The sequence below is a fragment of the Bos javanicus genome, chromosome 25, assembly GCF_032452875.1.
Source record: "Bos javanicus breed banteng chromosome 25, ARS-OSU_banteng_1.0, whole genome shotgun sequence".
Lineage (NCBI taxonomy): Eukaryota > Metazoa > Chordata > Mammalia > Artiodactyla > Bovidae > Bos > Bos javanicus.
The window spans coordinates 28,781,370-28,799,832 of NC_083892.1; the positions used below are offsets into that span (position 1 = coordinate 28,781,370).

Genomic DNA, 18,463 nt, shown 5'->3' on the forward strand with positions numbered 1-18,463 from the left:
AATTAATGTGTTCGATTCTTTTGTGACCTCAAGGACTGTAGCCTGCCAAGTTCCTCTGTCCATGGAATTTTCCAGGCAGAAATACTGGAGTGGGTTGCCATTTCCTACTTCAGGGGATCTTTCCAACCCAGGGATCGAACCCATGTCTCTTGTGTCTTCTACATTGGCAGGTAGTTTCTTTACCACTGAGCCACCTGGGAACTAGAAAATGTAGCATTCCTCTGCAGATCTAGCTCTAGTCTTTTGACGGGGGTTGTCCCCATCCCAGACAGAGGTCAAGTCCAGAATCTCTCAAGACAAAGAAAACTGCTGCCTTGCTTGATGTCCTCTTCCTTTCTTCTTCACTCTTCACGCTGTTTTTCAGTACAGAGACCCTCTGACAATGCTCACTCTCATCCATATTCAAATCAGTTTAATGGCTCTCCTTTCATCCATGCTGGGCAGTCAGTCCATCACTGGGAGCCCATGGTCCAGATGGGCTTTCATTGTTACTTTCAGTTCTCATTTGCTTTGTTCTTTTGCTGTTGGGGAATTTTCCATTAGCTTCAACAGACCTGGCATGTTAAAATCAATTCAGCTTAAATCTATGGAGATGTAAACTTTGGGGACAAATAAACTCTGATCTAGCTCCTAAACCCTTAGAAATGCCCCTGGCTTTCTGCTGCCCTATGTTAAGAAAGAATGATTACTTTTCGTGACCTATTCGGTCTGTAATTTCTCCACCTAGTAAATAACTGACAAGCTTTTCTTTCCAAATGCTAGCTAGGGAGGGAGTTGGCTTGATTTGTGAATTCAGGGTATCATTTGAGCCCTGAGGTAAGGAGAAAGGCCAGGAGCGTAGTGACACCAGGGATCCACAGTATGGACCTTGAACCATTGTCCCACCAGCCTCGAGCACTGTGCCTTTGAACTGTTTTCCCCAACACTGCCTCTTGCCTGCCCTCAGGGTTAACAGTGATTCCTGATGAGCCAGAGTGGGATCAGGGGTGGCCAGGGAACTTACAGGAGCCATGCTTAACCCTGAATTCTAACTGTAGATCCCAGATACTGTTATAGTCTCAGGGAGGAACAGTCAATAAATGAGCATTTATTGAAATGAATGCAATCACATCTCAAATAGCAAATAACTAGGAGTGAGGGTCCTTTGTTGTTTAATCGCTAAGTTGTGTCCAGCTCTTTGCAACCCATGCACTGTAGCCTGCCAGGCTTTTCTGTCCATGGGATTTCCCAGACAAGAATACTGGAATAGGTTTGCCATTTCCTTCTCCAGGGGATCTTCCTGACCCAGGAATCAAACCCTGGTCTCCTGCAGTGCAGGTGGATTCTTTACCTTCTGAGCCACCAGGAGGCTCCTTTAACCCTCTTTAAAATGTACCAAGAAAGCTAGGTTAAAAAGTGAATTAAAAGAAGCAGCATCATAACCCTTATCTTGCCCCCATCTGTTGGCATCAGCACTATTCAATGCAGGACACTCCTCTTTGCATCCCTGCCTCCTCCCAGCATGTTTCCCTCCTCTTTCAGAGCCCCGCTGCCTTGCTGCCTCAGCTCTCACCTCTGTCGTTCCCTAATTACTGAAACCAATTAGTTGTATTTGCAGATTGATTGATTATGATTAAATTGGAACTCATTCGCACTAAAACCTGCACCAGGATTGAACTAGCATTTTTTATGCAATTATGGTCATTCTATTCCTATTTTCATCTTCATCATATTTTCAGTATCACCATCTCCAAAGGCTAGTCCTGTATTTCTGTGTATTCACCAGACCTGACTGGTTGGGTATCTCTCAGGGCCCTGGACTCCAGGTGGCCAAATACCATGTTCCTCCCCTCTCTGAAACCCTGTGCTTCCTCCTGAATTCTCTCAGTTAATATCGTCACTGCTCACTCCATCAGGCACGCTAGAATCCTCAGCATCATCCTCAACTCATCCCTCTTGTAACCTGGGGACACTCAGGTGACCTGACCTGACCACTCAGAAGTCTCTCTGCCCCTCCCAGAAGCTATAGGGGCAGCTCTAGGTTCTTATCCACACTTAGCCTCCGTGACAGCCTCAGGTAAGGGCTCTGCTTCTCATTCCTTGTCACCATAGTCTTTACCACATAGTCTTTGCCAGCCCTCGGTTTACAAACCAATCTGATCCTTTCTTTCTCTCTCTCTCTCTCTTTTTTTTAAATTTAGAACTGCTGAGAACTCTCTGTGACATACAACAGATGTCAACAAACTTTAAAAAGCCAAAGTCAACATTTTAGGCTTTGTAAGCCAAACCTTCCCCATCCCAATGACTCAGTTCTGTTTTTGTGGTCCCAAAGCAGTCGACAATGGATAACTGTATGTCAGAAAATGGCCATGGCTGTGTTCCAATAAAGCTTTATTGACAAACAGGGTGGTAGACCAGATTTGGCCACAGACAGATTTGCCAACCCCTGGCCTATAAGGTAAAGCTTGGGTGGCTTCTAGGGCTCTTTCAGTCTTGTCTTAGCGTAAGACTTCTTCCCCTTTGTCTCTCGATGTTTCTATAACCACTGTGCAGCCATGTTGAACATACCCATCTTGGTACATTTTCCCCAGTCAGCCTCCTTTCCCTTCTCTCTGTGGCCTTAAGATTCAAAAGATTTCACAGAGCTGTCTCTGTCCTAAGGAAGGACTTCCATGAGATTTATGTAGACTTGTATTATTGTGCTTGTCATTCTCTGTTATGAATATCTGGTCACCCTCTGTCTCTCCAACTAGAATGTAAGCTTTTCAGAGCCTGGAAAGTTTCTTTGGCTCCCTGTATATCTCAGGATTGCATCTGGCATATGATAATTATGCAGTAACTATTCAGTGAATGAATGGTTGTATTAGTCATTTCTACATATGCATTTGTTGTTTTTCATCGAAAAGGGGGAAACTTTTCTAAATCTCTTTTGTCATTGGCTCAGCCCCTGTCCTATTATTTCTCCCAAATAACGAGCTCCAGACTTGTATCTTATAATCTGGTGTGTTTGTGTTCAGTTCAGTCAGTTCAGTTCAGTCACCCAGTCATGTCTGATTCTTTGTCACCCCGTAGACTGCATCGTGCCAGGCCTCCCTGTCCATCACCAACTCCCAGAACTTGCTCAAACTCATGTCCATCGAGTTGGTGATGCCATCCAACCAGCTCATCCTCTGTCATCCCCTTCTCCTGTCTTCAGTCTTTCCCAGCATCAGGGTCTTTTCCAATGAGTCAGTTCTTCACATCAGGTGGCCAAAGTATTGGAGTTTCAGCTTCAGCATCAGTGCTTCCAATGGATATTCAGGACTGATTTCCTTTAGTATTGACTGGTTTGATCTCCTTGCAGTCCAAGGGACTCTCACGAGTCTTCTCCAACACCACAGTTCAAAAGTGTCAATTCTTTGGCATTTGTGTTACTAGTTCATAATTGCTCGCCTAGCCTTACTGAGCTGTATCTCTCCAGTTTTGCAGTTTCTCAATGATGTGAATCAAAAGAAGGCATCTTATTCATTGGTAAAGACCTCACATTTTGTGGTTAAAACCCAAGTGCTTCCTAAACATACCTTTCTGTGGATAATAAACAGATTTCAAGCTAATGAGAAATGAGATAGGAAAGATTGTTCTTCATTACTGATTTGAGTTTGCCAGTTAGCACAATGAATTTCAGCTGATTCTTCAGAGCTAGACCATTAGCAGATAAATACTGACTCTGCCTGGTATCTGGATTTCATCTGATACACACTCTGTTTAGGTGGCTTGACTGATGTGCCTCCACCATTGTTTCTGCCTGAATTGGCTATGACCCTAGAGAGCATCATGGAACCAAAGCATGGTTCTCAGAAGGCATTGGGTCAGAATGTAGCAGGTACCAGTGGTGGCTCCAGATATATTTAAGAAAATAGATTTGCTGGCATAATGCACTGTACATCTCTCGGTCTCTAGAGCAGGACCATTTCTATCCCAGGTCTTGCTTGGCTTCAGAACATTAGCCTCATTCCAAGGAGAAGAGGCTCAGATCCTTGTGGGAGTGCAGACTTTGATTCTAGAAGATTCCACAGGCAGAGAATGGAATCCTTTTTTCAGAAGATGTGTCTTACAATGTTACCTTTTGTACTCCACACAATGACAGTTGGACAGGCTCCTGTGGCCATCATAGATGTCCCTCCTGTGGTCCACAAGGCATCTTAGATGGGGTAGAATTGGCCATGCTGGTGCCTGGTGTGCACATGTTGCGTGAGACTGCAATGCAATCAAAGACCAAAAGCACAGCATGGTTATATAACTCTGGAGCACAAGGGACTTCATCCTAAAGAGGGGATACATTCCAGTGGAAAGCACACCACGTGACTGAGTCGTTCTTGAAAACTTGATCTGTGGTCTCCACTTCCCGAGGATGTGGAAGGTGGCCAGAGCCCCTTCGTGCTGCACCCTGGCTGTCTGCAGCCGGAGGCAGAAAGATCCGGCCTGCTCCCATGTCTCCGCCGTTTTATGGGCATATTTCTCACACCCTGTTCTGCTATTAAAAACAAAATGAGGCACACATCACATGTCTCAGACTGCAAGACCCATTTCCTTCTAATAAGCTTCTCGTTTCCTGGGCTTTCCCTTCACTGGAAAGATTAAATGTCCAGAGGCTCCCATTATGGATTTCTAGTTTTGTACCTTCCCCCTCACCCCTTCTGTTATTTTGAAAGAAAAATAAGTTAGTAGGCTTTGTCTGCTTCTGTGCATTCGTACGCATGTGCACACACACACACACAACAGAGGTAGATATTCTTTTTTTAAAAAATAATTTATTGCTTGATTATTTCTTAAGAGTTATCAATTTTGTTGATTTTTTTCCCCAAAGCTCCAGCTTTTTTCCTTTTTTTGGTGGCACCACATGTCATGTGGGATCTTAGTTCCTCAGTCAGAGATAGAACCTGCATCCCCTGCAGTGGAAGCTTGGAGTCCTAACCACTGAACTGCCGGGAAAGTCCCCTTGGGAGCAAACAGAGAAGGATGACTTTGTCCCACTGACCTGGGGCCAAAGAAAACAGAACTCTGAGCTGAGCTGTTTCTTCTCCATCCTGTCCTGGGCTGAAGCAGGGCCAGCCTGGATGCATATTGCAAACAGGAAAACCATGGGGATTTGGGGCCTCGAAGGAACATGTTCCTCCAAGCAGGGCAGTTCCGGAGGGATCCCCGTCTGAGGTCTGAGTTACCAAATCCAACAGTCCAGAGGTGAGGCAACTTAGGGTGTAGCCACCAAGGCTCTCACTTCCAGGTCATATTCTCAAACATCCCTAACCAAGCCCTCTGGAGTAGCTAATGTCAGGATGCAGGCTCTTTCCCTGGTAAGATCTAGGGCATGCAGAGGGACCACAGGGCTGAGGCCAGGCCCTATCAACAGAAGGGGATCATCCTTCAGTGCGACAGCATTAGCCCAGAGTTGAGGATGGAGTCAGAGGGATGGGAAGAGGAGATGGTGCCTTGGAAAGGAAGTGGTCCAGAGAGCAGGGGCAGGGCTCAGCCTGCAGCTGGCCATCAGGCTGGCCCACCTGGGACCCCAGCAAGGGTCCTATCATCATCTGAAATTTTCTACTGTTGCACGGTTTTGTAAGACCTGTTGTAAAACCCTGTCACAGAGGCTGGAAGGAGATCCAGCCCAACCCAGTTTTCAGATGGGGATATTGAGGCTGAGGGACAGGGCTGCCCTGATCATGGGGACTGGATGGACTTCTTTGTGAGCTGATTCCCATCTCAGGAGACCCTCCGTCTACATCCCCCTACCCTCAGTGTCTGGACTTAGGCCGAGTGAGGCATTACCTCTGCCCTCGTCCTTGAGTGCTGCGTGCCATGATCTCGAGCTGAGCACTGGCTGTAAGCTGTTTTAGGTCCACCCAACACATGGTTGGAAAACATATGGCTGCTTTAGATAATCTTGGGCATGTCTCATTGACGAGAAAAGTCTAAACATGCAGACAAACCCCTTAATTCAGAATTTGGAAAGGGCTAAAATGTTTTCTGTATCATCAGTGGAAAAAAGAGGGGTGTTTGAACAGCAGATTAATAGGGTATGAAGAAGAACACAGGCTTCCTATTCTTCTTTTAAATACTGTAACGATGTCCACGGATCCTTAGAAAGGGGCTCAAAGGACCTCACGGAGTCTCTTGGCCAACCTGGTTCATTTTACACATGAACAAACCAAGGCCTCAGGGTTTGGCTGCAGACCTAATTCGCTAATAGGCCTGGCTGGGAGCCCAAGGTCCTGACTCCCAGACTAGTCTTCCTTCTGCTGGAGCACACATTTATTCATGGAACGCATCCAGCATGCTGAATTAGTATCGATAATGAATCTGCTGCTGATATCTGGTGCTTACTTGTTCAGAATCATCATCTATTGAACAGCTGTCTGTCTAGCGCCTCCTTCAGCACATAGGTGGGAACTTACAGCCTTGAATGAAATGTACAAGGCACTTGTAGCTCACAGAAGCCATGATTTCGGCACCTTGATTTCCTCATATTTCTAGGTGGTATGGGCTAGGTGTCATGAGGCAGTAGTAAATGTCCTGCTGACCAATCAGTAGTGAGGGAGGTAACTTGGCTGTGGTGAGTGAGGGCATTGCTGTGAAACACACAACCCCTGACTTGGCCTTGGAGGACCAATGTGATTTGGGCAGGTAAAGAGGATGTCAAGGTGTTTCAGGTGGAAGAACTGGCTGGGAGAGTGCAGAGGTCTGAAAAACAATCCCCAAAGGAATCAGATCCTCAAGCCTAGAACTTATAAATGTTACTTTGGAAAAAATGGTCTTTGCAGCTGCCAATAAATTAAGGATCTTGAGTTGAGGAGTTTATCCTGGATTATATGGTGGTCTCTAAATGAAAGCACAAGTGTCCTTGTAAGAGGCAGGCAAAGGGAGATCAAAGACAGATGAAGAGAAGGTAACCGCAGGGCAGAGATTGGAGCCTTGCAGCCACAAGCCAAGGAAAGTAGACTTGTAGGAAAAAGTGGGAAAAGAATCTTCCCTGGAGCCTCTGGGGGAGGGTAGTCTGTCCTCATCTTGATTTTGGTCCAAGCGTGCATATTAAATCACTCAGTCGTGTCGGACTCTTTGCTACCCTTTGGGCTGTAGCCCGCCAGGCTCCTCTGTCCATAGGATTCTCCTGACAAGAATACTGGAATGGTTTGCCATGCCCTCCTCCAAGGGATCTTCCTGACCCAGGAATTGAACCTGTGTCTCTTACGTTTCCTGCTTTGGCAGGAGGGTTCTTTACCACCTGATTTCAGATTTGTAGCCTCCAGATTGTGACAGAATAAATTTCTGTTGTTTTAAGCTACTACATTTGTGTGATTGATTAAAGGAACCACAGGAAATTAATGCAAAGAGGAAAGGAAAAGCATGCCTGGGTTAGGGTTCAGTGTGCTTGCTGGGAGGATAGTTAGATATTTAGAGAAGTGGTAACTACAGTTGGCCCTTCATGGATGCTGAACCCGAGGATACAAGGTCTAGCTACCCAATTCCATTTTATACATTTTATATTAGGGGACTTGAGCATCTGTGGATTTTGGTATGCACAGGGTCCTGGAACCAATCCCCTACCAATACCAAGGGACAACTGTAAATGGCTAGGGCCGATGTCTTGCATTAGTTCAGAGTTCCTGCAAGTTTTTGACTGGATCTTATCTTCCTACCTAGAGTATGGGTCTCTGGAGGGGAACCACGATGCTGGGCAGATCACTGTCTTTATTCTCTGCAGTCCTAACTCCCGTGCTCCTCAGGTAAAGGCAGCTTGTTGAATGGCCCCGATGAGTGCTGGCAGCTGCCGCAGCTGAGCTCACACTGGATTTATTGATGAAAAATCAAAGCTGTCCATGTCTGGTGCTCAGATACAATTGACGTACCTCTCATCTCTAGACTGTGATCTCAAATCGAATTCTCATGCCTCACAGGAGTGTGAGGTGTTAGGAAATGCTTAGCCAACCCACGATGAACAGAAGGCGAAGAGAGATCAGGGCTCTGGAGGGAGGGACTCTGGGTTTGGAAAGCAGAGTAGCTCTGGTGGTGGGTAAGAGGATGGGCGTCCCCCTACTGGGGGAAATGACCTTCTTGATGGTAGAGTCAAGTTCTCTGCCAGCCCCAGAGAATGTGATTAAAGATGCCTCTGGGGCTTTTATGACACTCTTATTGATCTGAGGTTGTTTATAGCCATAAAACAGCTGTAAATTAGAGGAATGAAATAAAAACAGCAGGATACTTAACTCCTGTCCTCCTAGGAGGTTGAGAAAGCTTTCTGCACAGCTCTGTGGCAGCAGGGAGCTGAATGTAAGTCTGCAACGGGGACTCTCATTCTCCGTTCCTCCCTAGCCCAAGCTGGGAGGTCACTGTCTTCCCGTCTTATCCCCACTGAAAGAGAAACCTCAGCCTTGCCGGGGAGTGTCCATGGCTAATGCGATTCCCAGCTGGGACTCCTGTATAATTGTGCACCCCCTACTTTGTGTTGGGCGTTCCTGGTGACTCAGATGGTAAAGAATCTGCCTGCAATTCAGTAGACCTAGGTTTGATCCCTGAGTTGGGAAGATCCCTTGGAGAAGGGAATGGCAACCCACTCCAGTATTCTTGTCTGGAAAATTCCATGGACAGAGGAGCCTGGAGGGCTACAGTCCATGGGGTCGCAAAGAATCAGACACAACTGAGCGACTAACACAACACTACATTATGTTAGCTGCTTAGGGTTAGTTATCTCCTCCTTCCAAAGTTGTTTTTCTGTTTTTTTTTTTTTATTTGTTTGTTTCTTACCCCCTTCCCTCCCCGTCTTTTCTGTCTTTTTTTCTTCCTCTTCTGGCCACCACCTTTTTTTAATCAGGTTAAAGGGTTTTGACACATCACTCTTTGTAAAGTAATTAGGAGTTTTCTGCAGACAGTTGCCTATCATTTCAATGCAGTAGAGCGGTGGTCCCCAACCCTTTTGACAACAGAAGACAATTTTTCCATGGATGGTGGGGTAAGGGGCAGGTGTGGTTCAGGTGGTAATGTGAGCGATGGGGAGCAACAGATAAAACTTTACTTGCTGGCCCACTGCTCATGTCTAGTTCCTAACGGGGGCTGGGGACCCCTGCAGTCAACCATGCCTTGTGACCATTGGACTTTCTCTGCTTTTCTGTTGTAGAGATCCGAGAGGCCTTCCGGGTTCTGGACCGAGACGGAAATGGGTTCATCTCCAAGCAGGAGCTGGGCATGGCCATGCGCTCTTTGGGGTACATGCCAAGTGAGGTGGAGCTGGCCATCATCATGCAACGCCTGGACATGGACGGTGAGACTGGAGCCCACAGCATCCCCACCCCCTACCCCCATCCCCATCCCCTGGGATGAGCCAGGACTCATCAGAGATCTTGGGTTTGAAGGGCCTTGCAAAATAGAGACTTGGAGTCAAAAGACTTGGATTCATGTCCTGGCTTACATTTCGGGCATGGAAACTTGAACCAAATCTGGGTTTTTCAAACCACATTCCACAGACCTCCAGGGGTCTGCAGAGGTGGCTCTGGGGCCACTAGAGGGAGCCGAGTGAGGGGGGCGGCCCTGGCTGGTGGAGCAGTGAAAATGATTCTGTTTCATTTTCAAAATAGCTTTGTTGAGACAGAATTCACACACCCTAAGATTCACCTGTGCAACCTGTGTAATTCAGTGGCTTTGAGTGTATCACAGATTTGTGCAACCAATAGCATTATCAATTTTAGAACATTTTCATCACCCTGAAAGAAACCCTGTACCTCTGAATTATCACCTCCATTCCCTCTGAAAGTGAAACTGTTAGTTGCTCAGTCATGTCCAACTCTTTACCCCATGGACGGTAGCCCACCAGGCTCCTCTGTCCATGGGATGCTCCAGGCTGTCCCTCTATCCCTCACCGAGTCCTGGACAACCACTAATCAACTTTCTGTCTCTATGGACTTAGCTCTTCTGGATCATGGGATACACGGTCCTTTGTGACTGACTTCCTTCACTTACCGTAATATTTGTAAGGTTCATCCATAGTGTAGCATGTATCACTATTTCACTGCATTTTATTGCTAAATCACATTCCATTTTTTGGCTATAACAGCTTCTTTTCTCTCTTTTACACACTGGTTTCTACATACAGTCTCATTGGGGGAAAGTGTTTCACTATCCTTAAACGGTTCTGGAAAATGACTGCATTTGATGATCCTTAAGATTCTTTCCTGCTCTAAAACCCTAGGAGTTTATCCCAAACTGGCTATGACCTTCCTGCCTTGGCCGAAGGTCCAGAAAGCAGCTTTCTTATTTTAGGTTTTTTTTTTTTTTGGATGTGGACCATTTTTTAAAAAGTCTTTATTGAATTTGTTATATTATCGCTTCTGTTTTATGTTTTGGGTTTTTGGCCACGAGGCATGTGGGATCTTAGCTCCCCAGCCAGAGATTGAACCTGTATTCCTTGCATTGGAAGGTGAAGTCTTAACCACTGGACTGCCAGAAAAGTCCCCTAATTTTGTTTTTTCAACACACACTCTCCCTCTCTGGAAAGCAGCTTGATCCCAGGTGTAAGGGGTTCAAAGTGGTAGACTTTGGGGATTCTTGTGTAGAACATGAAGTAAAGGCCAGCTAAATGGAAACAGAGGATGGGGCAGGGTGTCTTTTGGGAGAGACAGATGAAGACCCTGGTAGTGAGGGGTTTGATTGGTCTGCAGACTAATTGAACACAGCTGTGTCCTGTTATCTTGCTGGTTTGTTGGAAAAATGATAATTTAATGGTGACTGTATGGTGAATGGACCCCAGTCCCAACCACCAAGTGCAGCTGTGGGCATTTATTTTCTGGTTCAGGAAAGAGATGTTCTATCAGGGATGTTCAGTTGTACATGGAGTGCTGGCTCTGTCCTTACATCTCTGATTGATTGTGACTCTCTGGGTCTTTGCAGGCCTGATTCGACTTTGCTTTATAGTTAGAGGTACTGGATTGGCCAAAAAATTCTTTTGGGTTTTTCTGCACCATCCTATGGGAAAACCCAGATGAACTTTTGGCTAGCCCAATATTTCTGAAAAGCTGGAGCAAAGCACATGTTGTATAGCAAAATCTCTTCCCTGGATTCCCATCATCATTTCAGAGAAACACTTCCAGGAAAAAAGAGTTTCTTCCTTAAAATAATAGAAATTTTAACCTATCTTCTTTGTAGAATTAAGAAGGTTTTTGTGCCTTTGAGTCTTCTCTCATAACTTAGCAAAATAAAACATGGTCAGATGGACTAAAAGCAAATGGACTTAGCAACATTTAGTCAAAATGAGCTGGGGGCTATCATGGGAGAGTTACTTCCATGGAAGTTTTATGGATCTTCATCCAAGTACATCCTTGCTGTCTGTCTATTCGTTCATCAGACCCTGGCTCATGGGGAATTTTTACATTATTGCAAATCCTCCCTGATTGCAGGAGGGCTTGGAGTCCCCTGGGGGCCTCGGGTGATGGTGCTGTTCCAGGAGCCCATCAGGACTCAAGCAGCCAACAAGATGCAGCTTAAGAGATGCCAGGTTTCACCCATTCATTTGCAACATCATTCTTAGTGACCAATGCCGAGGGCGGGACTTCCAAGCAAAGCATATAGAGAATTCTATTAGTTCCTTTAACAGAAGCCTAAATCATCTGTTTTTTCATGGTGACCCCATCAGGTGAAAGCACAGTTATTTACTTTTCTTCATTTATTTAAATATATTAATTTTTTTTTTACAAATTTCTGCCATACAACAATGCAAATCAGCCATAATCATATATATCTGAAGTGCAGCTTCCTCAAACTTTTGTTTTGTTGCCTACAAAAGAATCAATATACAACAAATGAAGGCAATGCAGCAGTGCAGGCAAAGAGAATTGCCTTTTGCAACGCAATCAATGCCTAAGTGGGGAAAGAGCTAAGGGAGAAATACCCAGGCTGAGGCGGAAATGCCTTTATGTTATTTGTCAGTGACACTGGTAAGTGAAATTTCTGGGTTCTGAGTTCTGGATATACGTGGATTGACTGTTTTTCAGTGTCCTTCTCTTAGTGGGGTCTTTTGAGCTATTCTGGTGGTGTTTTTTTTTTTTTTTTTTTTAAGTCAGGTTCTAATTATATCCTTCCTCCCAGCTTCTGTAACTGGAGATTCTCTGCAGACATTTGGCCCTACCTAATTAAGCTTCTCTTTGGTGTGAAACTTGTGGAATGGCAGAGATTTTTATGAGAATAATGCCGCATGCACACACACACACACTCACACAAGGGTTTTGGGCCAGAACTTAGGATTCTTCACTGTAAGATGACCATGCCTCCTGACCCTGGTCCTGGGATCCAAGGGCATCAGGAGAGGTGGCGGTGCCTCCGTGCATCCCAGCTGGCCGTGATTTGAGGCAGGTCTGGCCCACACACCGATCCATTCTCTCTGGGGTCCCTGCCGTTTTGCTTTCTGGTGAGGTCATACCTTCGGCACGAGGCCCAGATGGAATTAGACCGAGTCTGTACAACCTTAGTCTCTCCATGAGGCTTTCATTAGGTGGTTCCTGGGGAGTGGGGTGCTTTGCTGACTCTGTGTGTAGCAGTAATCTCCCTGGATTAGGGAGCTCGCTGGTTTCCTGGACACAGAGCCTGTGGGAGGCAGACGGTTCCAGTGTGTGTGTGTGGCGGGGGGAGCCGGTTTTCCAGAGGGTAGAATGGAAGACAGGCAGTAGTAGGGTCTGGAATTGCTCTCCTGACCATAGCCCATTAGACTTCAGAGCTGGGACTGACCCTGTGTGTGTGTATACCGCATAGGCTGAACTGCCCCGAGTTAAATAAACAGAAAATCCAAACTCCCAGTTGCCCAGTGCTTCCTTTATGGCTGCAAAGGTTCTTTTAGCCTCTGCAGCTGAGGTGACTTCTGACCTGACATCAGTTGGGGACTAGGACTCATGTTTCCCAGATGCTTTTGCCAGCATCTCACCTTCAGCCCAGATTCTGGAAGTCTGAAGTTCTCTTCCTCAGGCTCCTAGAACCATTTAAACTCAGTGACCTAAGGCTCTCCTTGCATCGGGAAATCCATTTCTCTCCAGTGCATTGCAGTACTGTCCTTAGAAATGATAAAATAGTCACCTTACAAAAACATCTCCAAAGCTTAAATCTTTTATAGAAGCAAGTTGAGAAAGTGACTGTGGGCTCTGCCATGCTCCTGTTGCTCTCATTAGCTCTGTGGTTCCCACAGCAGTTCCTGGGGCCCCTTGGAGCTTCCTGTACTGCCCACTGGGGAAAAGGGGCTTGATATCTTTAAGACCAAAGGGACGTTTTTGACTCTTTTCTACATCATAATGGTTTCACCAACTACACCACTGTGGGCATCTGGAGTGAACCCAGCCAGCTTTGTAAGTAGTTTCCTGAAACTGTCAAACCAGGAGATGCTTTCAGAAGCCCATGGTTTCTGCCTGGGTCCCCGCTCATATTTCTTAATGCAATCTTCCGTTCCTAGCTGTCTCCACCTCTCCTGCACTCAAGGAACAAAACAAATGCAGCCCTTGCCCTCTGCATTCTTAATTTCCCTTCTGTGCCTCAAAGATGCAGAATCTTTTGAAATTCCAACAAGTTTGGGGTTTTGAAATGAATTATTATCCCTCAACAGGTTTGTAGGGTTTTTTGTGTTTGTTTTTCTTTTTTTTTTTTAGGTTCACCACTGTCTGGATGGTGAGTATGATTCAGCTTTGTTCCATTTAGAAAAGATTTTTCTGGTGTCCATTATGTGTGAATTTGCTTAACTTTATGGTTGGCAAGATGCCCTTTTGCTTAATTTTGAGGCAAACCACTGAGCTCAAAGAATGAAATTATGGCCAGAGTCACATGAAAGAGTTGGCAGGGTCCCCGTTGTTAGCCTGTGTGTCTGTATGTTCCCTCTTTTCCTACCCATTCATTACATGTGTTGACACTTTGCTGATCAGTCATATGATTATGACTTTCCTATTTTCATTTGTGATCTTCTAGAAGACAGAAAAGTCTATGCTTAATTCCCAGTACAGCCCATTTCCACTTCACAGTCAAACGTGTCAGTGTACTCATGTGGAGGCTCTGGAATGGGCCTAGGTCTATGTTGTGATTTCAAATACATGCTTCCTTCTTTCCTTCCTTTCTTTTTTTCTGTCTCTCGTTTTTCTTTCTTTCTTCTCTTTTTCTCTCTTTGTGCTGAAGTATAGTTGATTTGCAATGTTGTGTTTAGTTTCAAGTACACAGCAAAGTGATTCAGTTATACATTCACATACAGCTATTCCTTTTAGAATTCTTTTCCCTTATACGTCATAACAAGATATTGATATATTTTCCTGTGCTAAACAGCAAGACCTTGTTGTTTACCTATTTTATACACAGCAGTGTATGTATGTTAATCCCAGGCTCCTAATTTATCCTTCCCCCACCCTTTCCCCTTTGGTAGCTATTAAGTTTGCTTTCAATGGCTGTGAGTGTGTTTCTGTTTTGTAAATAAGTTCATTCGTATCATTTCTTTAGATTCCACATCTAAGTGATATCGTACACTATTTGTCTTTCTCTACCTGACTTCCTTCACTTCGTATGATGATCTCTAGGCCCATCCATGTTGCTGCAAATGGCATTACTTCATTCTTTTTATGGCTGAGTAATATTCCATTGTCTATATACACACTTCTTTCTGTGTGTGAGGGAAGATGCTCACCCACAGATTTCATGAAGGGGGATGATCTGGTGGAAGTACCTGGGGTTTTAGCATTAAGCAGAGGTGCATTAACTTCAGTGCACAAGAAAAAAAGAAGAAATGGAAACATGCTAAACAGACGCGCTGAGTCAGAATCCCCAGCGTGAGGCACAAGAACCTTCATCCTTTAACAATCCAGCCAGGTATGGACAGCAGTGTGTCCATCAACATCACTGGGTGACTTCTGGTTAAAAGAAAACCTTTGGCTGAGAGAAATCTTCAAGCCTATGTATTTGTATGGACAAGAAGGTCTGAGGAGGAGTAAATGCCTGAAAAGCAAATAAGGATATATTTCCTCTGGGGATATGACGAAGCAGGACTAGTCAGTCCTGCTTGAAAGTGGGGGCCTTCCCAATGCTTGCGTATGCTGGGGCCTTGGCTTCCTCCCTTCTCCAGCTGTGGTCCAGGGACCCACAGAATCACCATATCCTGGGAGCTTACTTGCAGTGCTCACCCTCAGGCCCACCTGAGACCTGCTGATTCAGAGCTTGAGTTTTAACAAGAACTTACGTGCGTGGTTGAGTTTGAGAGGTGCTAGTCTAAGGGCTTTTCTGATGGCTCAGCAGGTAAGGAATCCACCTGCAATGTAGGAGACACAGGGGATGAAGGCTCAGTCCCTGGGTTGGGAAGATTGCCTGGAGAAGGAGATGGAAACCCACTCCAGTATTCTTGCCTGGGAAATCCCATGGACAGAGAAGTCTGTCAGGCTACAGTGGAGTTGAAAAGAGTCCAACATGACTGAATGCACACACACACACACACACACACAGTCTAAGGCATACCATCAGAAACAGGAAGCAACCCAACCATGATTTCTTGTTTGACAGTCTTTTCCATGGAGTGCAGTCCTTCCTTAATCTCCTGCCAGTAACCCTGGGGGAAGATGTGTAACTTTAAAAGCTGGAAGTAATTCACAAAGTCCTGGTGACGGTCAGTCACAGGAATATCTCTCTTTATGTGTTTGCATTTGTGAATAAGCATGATTGGCATCAAACTATTTCACATTTCATTCTGTTAGGGAATTACTGCTGAACTTATTTTGACTTCATTATGGTAAATCTTAGCTAGGTAATGACAGCGATAACTAAGACTTCTGTAGTGCTCACCATGCTTCCAATAATGACTTAGAGTGATGATAGTAGTAGCTAACACAGTGGAGTCTCCATTGTAGACTGCTACTCTGGCACTTTATTAACTTAGTTCTCATAACAGCCATAGGGACTCATATGATTCTCATTTTAGAGATGAGGAAAATGAAGTACAGAGGTTTCAAGTTACTTGCCCAGGTCACACTGCTAGTAAGAGCTCCATGAATCTAGCCTGAACTCCATGGGAGAGATTGTCAGATGAGGAAACATGGTTGGGTTGCTTCCTGTTTCTGATGGTATGCCTTAGACTATGCGTGTGTATGCTTAGTCGCTCAGTCACGTCTGACTGTTCAACAACATATCTTGTCAATATGTTGTTATTCTTTTTGTGATTTAGTGGATATAGGTCACTTAGGCTGACAACGAGGCATTGAAGCAGTGACTTAACGGGACAGAGATACACATGCACGCACACTCCCGTCATGATGTCACGTAGATATTTCAAACCTATGTGAGTGTTTTGGTTATCAGTTGCTATTCCAGACAGTCTCCTGCCATCAGCTTTGGCTGGATAATAAATTCTAGCCACTCCCCAAATTATTCTTGAATGAGTCGAGCCTGATTCTAGACCAGAGTTTATGAACTGAAGATGATGTCTTTGGGTTTCTTGCTGCTTTAGCAAAGGGGCGTCCTTTTGGGCTTCTTGGGATAAGTAGTGATGGTGGATGTTTGTGACAAATCCACTCCAACATCCCTATCTCCCGAGGTAGCTCCTCCCTCTGCATTTTTCTAAGAAGACTCTGCCATCTCAATTGTTTTGACAGTTGCCCACACTGAACCCAAGTTTCTGCTAAAGATTAAACTGTTCAACCTGTTTGCTGCCACTCAATCCAACATAATGAAAACAGAATTTCTGGTTCATGCACCCATTTCATTAAGAGTATCTGGTATTATATTCTGTCTCTCTTATTTTAATACCTTAGAACTCATGGCTACACTGTTTACAACAATACAAATTAGCAACATCTTGAGACTCTGTGTTCGTCTCCCATAGTGGACTTGGGACTTCTCCTGGAATGTGCTGATGTGATTGGAGTCATGGATTTAGAGTCAGTGAAACTTGGTAGGAATAGATCTTAAAAGTGGGCATCTCTGTTCAAGGCAAACACAAAAGTTGTGTTCGTTTCCAGTTTTCATGATCCACAAGTTCTTCAGACTGATCTTGTCTGACCTCAGAGAAGTATCAGAGTGGACATCAGGGAGACTTGATCATTCAATTTTCTGAATCCACACAGAATTCCCCATTCTAAGTCTCAGGTCCCACTTCTTTCCAACCAGTACCTTAAATTTCACATAGTGACTTGATGAGTCTGTGATTTCATTATCATTCTGTGGGCCACCCAATTAAATCTGAGGTCTTCCCTGAGGTTGTAAGAAATAAGTGATGATTTTGGGGCTACCCTAGAAGCACTCTAGTTCTCTGACTGTAACCTAGCTGAGAGTTTCCGGGCCTGAGCTTATTGGAGCAGCCATTCCACCTACAGCCCTTGTAGTCATCATTGCTACTATAAAGGTCAAACATAGTAACTACACGGGTCTTTGAAAGCCTTGCTTTCGATGATTATTTTATCCCAAGAAACCACAGATGACATTTAATTAATTATGATGCTGGTCATGCCATAGATAACAGTATACCATTTTTCATTAGGAAGAAGGTCATTACTTCATTTAGGATCATAGATAAGCAAGACAATCTCAGAATCCCAGTTGGAAAGTTTGTTTCCTCCTGGTACCATGTACTGTGTCATTGTGAAAACAGAGATTGTGCTGAATTCCTAGGAGAGAGAGTATTATGTGAAAGATAAGAAGCTGCTGAAATTCCTTATACAGAAATAATATTTCACTCAGGCAGAATTTACTAAAAGGAATATAAGAAAATGCCTATCTCAGAACACCCTGACCAATATTGAGTATTATTTAATACATCTTTACTAAGGTGATTGGTGAAAAATGGGGACTTAGTTTTCACTCGTAAGTGAGATGATGTATTTTCAATATGTTGATTAGTTATCTGTTTTTCCCTTTTCCAGATTGTCTATGTTTGTTGTTGTTGTTGTTGTTTGTGTTTCAGTAAGGATAGGCTAAGTTATGCTGCAGTAATAAATAATCCTCCCCGAATATCAGTGACTCAATACCACAAAGTAGAACATCTCACTCATGCTGTATGTCCATTGTAGATTGGCTGGGTGTTTCCTCTTAGTCATCCTCACTCAGGAATCCTGGCAGAGGGAGGCTTCTGTCTGTGCTTCCATGACAGCTGAGGCAAGGGAAAGAGACTGAGTGAATCACATGATGACTCTTAAAGTTTCTGTCACTTCTATTCACATCTCATTGGCTACAGCAAGTCATGTGGCCATGCCTCATATCAAGGGCTATTAGGAAGTTGAATCTGACTCCATGACTAGAATGGAATGAATTAGAAATGTTTGGTGAACAACATTAATGATGACTTAAGGATTTTAGGCTTTTCGTTTTTCATTAGGATGTAACATTTATTGCAAAAATTTTATTTCAGGAGAAAAATTTAGAAATACTATGAATAGGGGCAGAAATGATTATGAGAGATTTTACACATTCCTTTCAGTTTGATTCTATAGATAAAACTAAGGAACAGAATTTGAATGACAATGAA

At 44.5% G+C, this 18,463-nt stretch overlaps 1 protein-coding gene across 5 annotated transcripts in view; it reads left to right on the forward strand.

The window, feature by feature from the left end:
* The window catches only part of CALN1 (calneuron 1), a 536,579-nt gene that overhangs the window by 278,442 nt on the left and 239,674 nt on the right, over positions 1–18,463 (forward strand). For all 5 annotated transcript variants that reach the window (XM_061401838.1, XM_061401834.1, XM_061401835.1 and 2 more), the window contains one exon: positions 9,128–9,271. In XM_061401838.1, the coding sequence (XP_061257822.1) occupies positions 9,128–9,271 (144 nt within the window). The remainder of the gene's footprint in view (positions 1–9,127; positions 9,272–18,463) is intronic.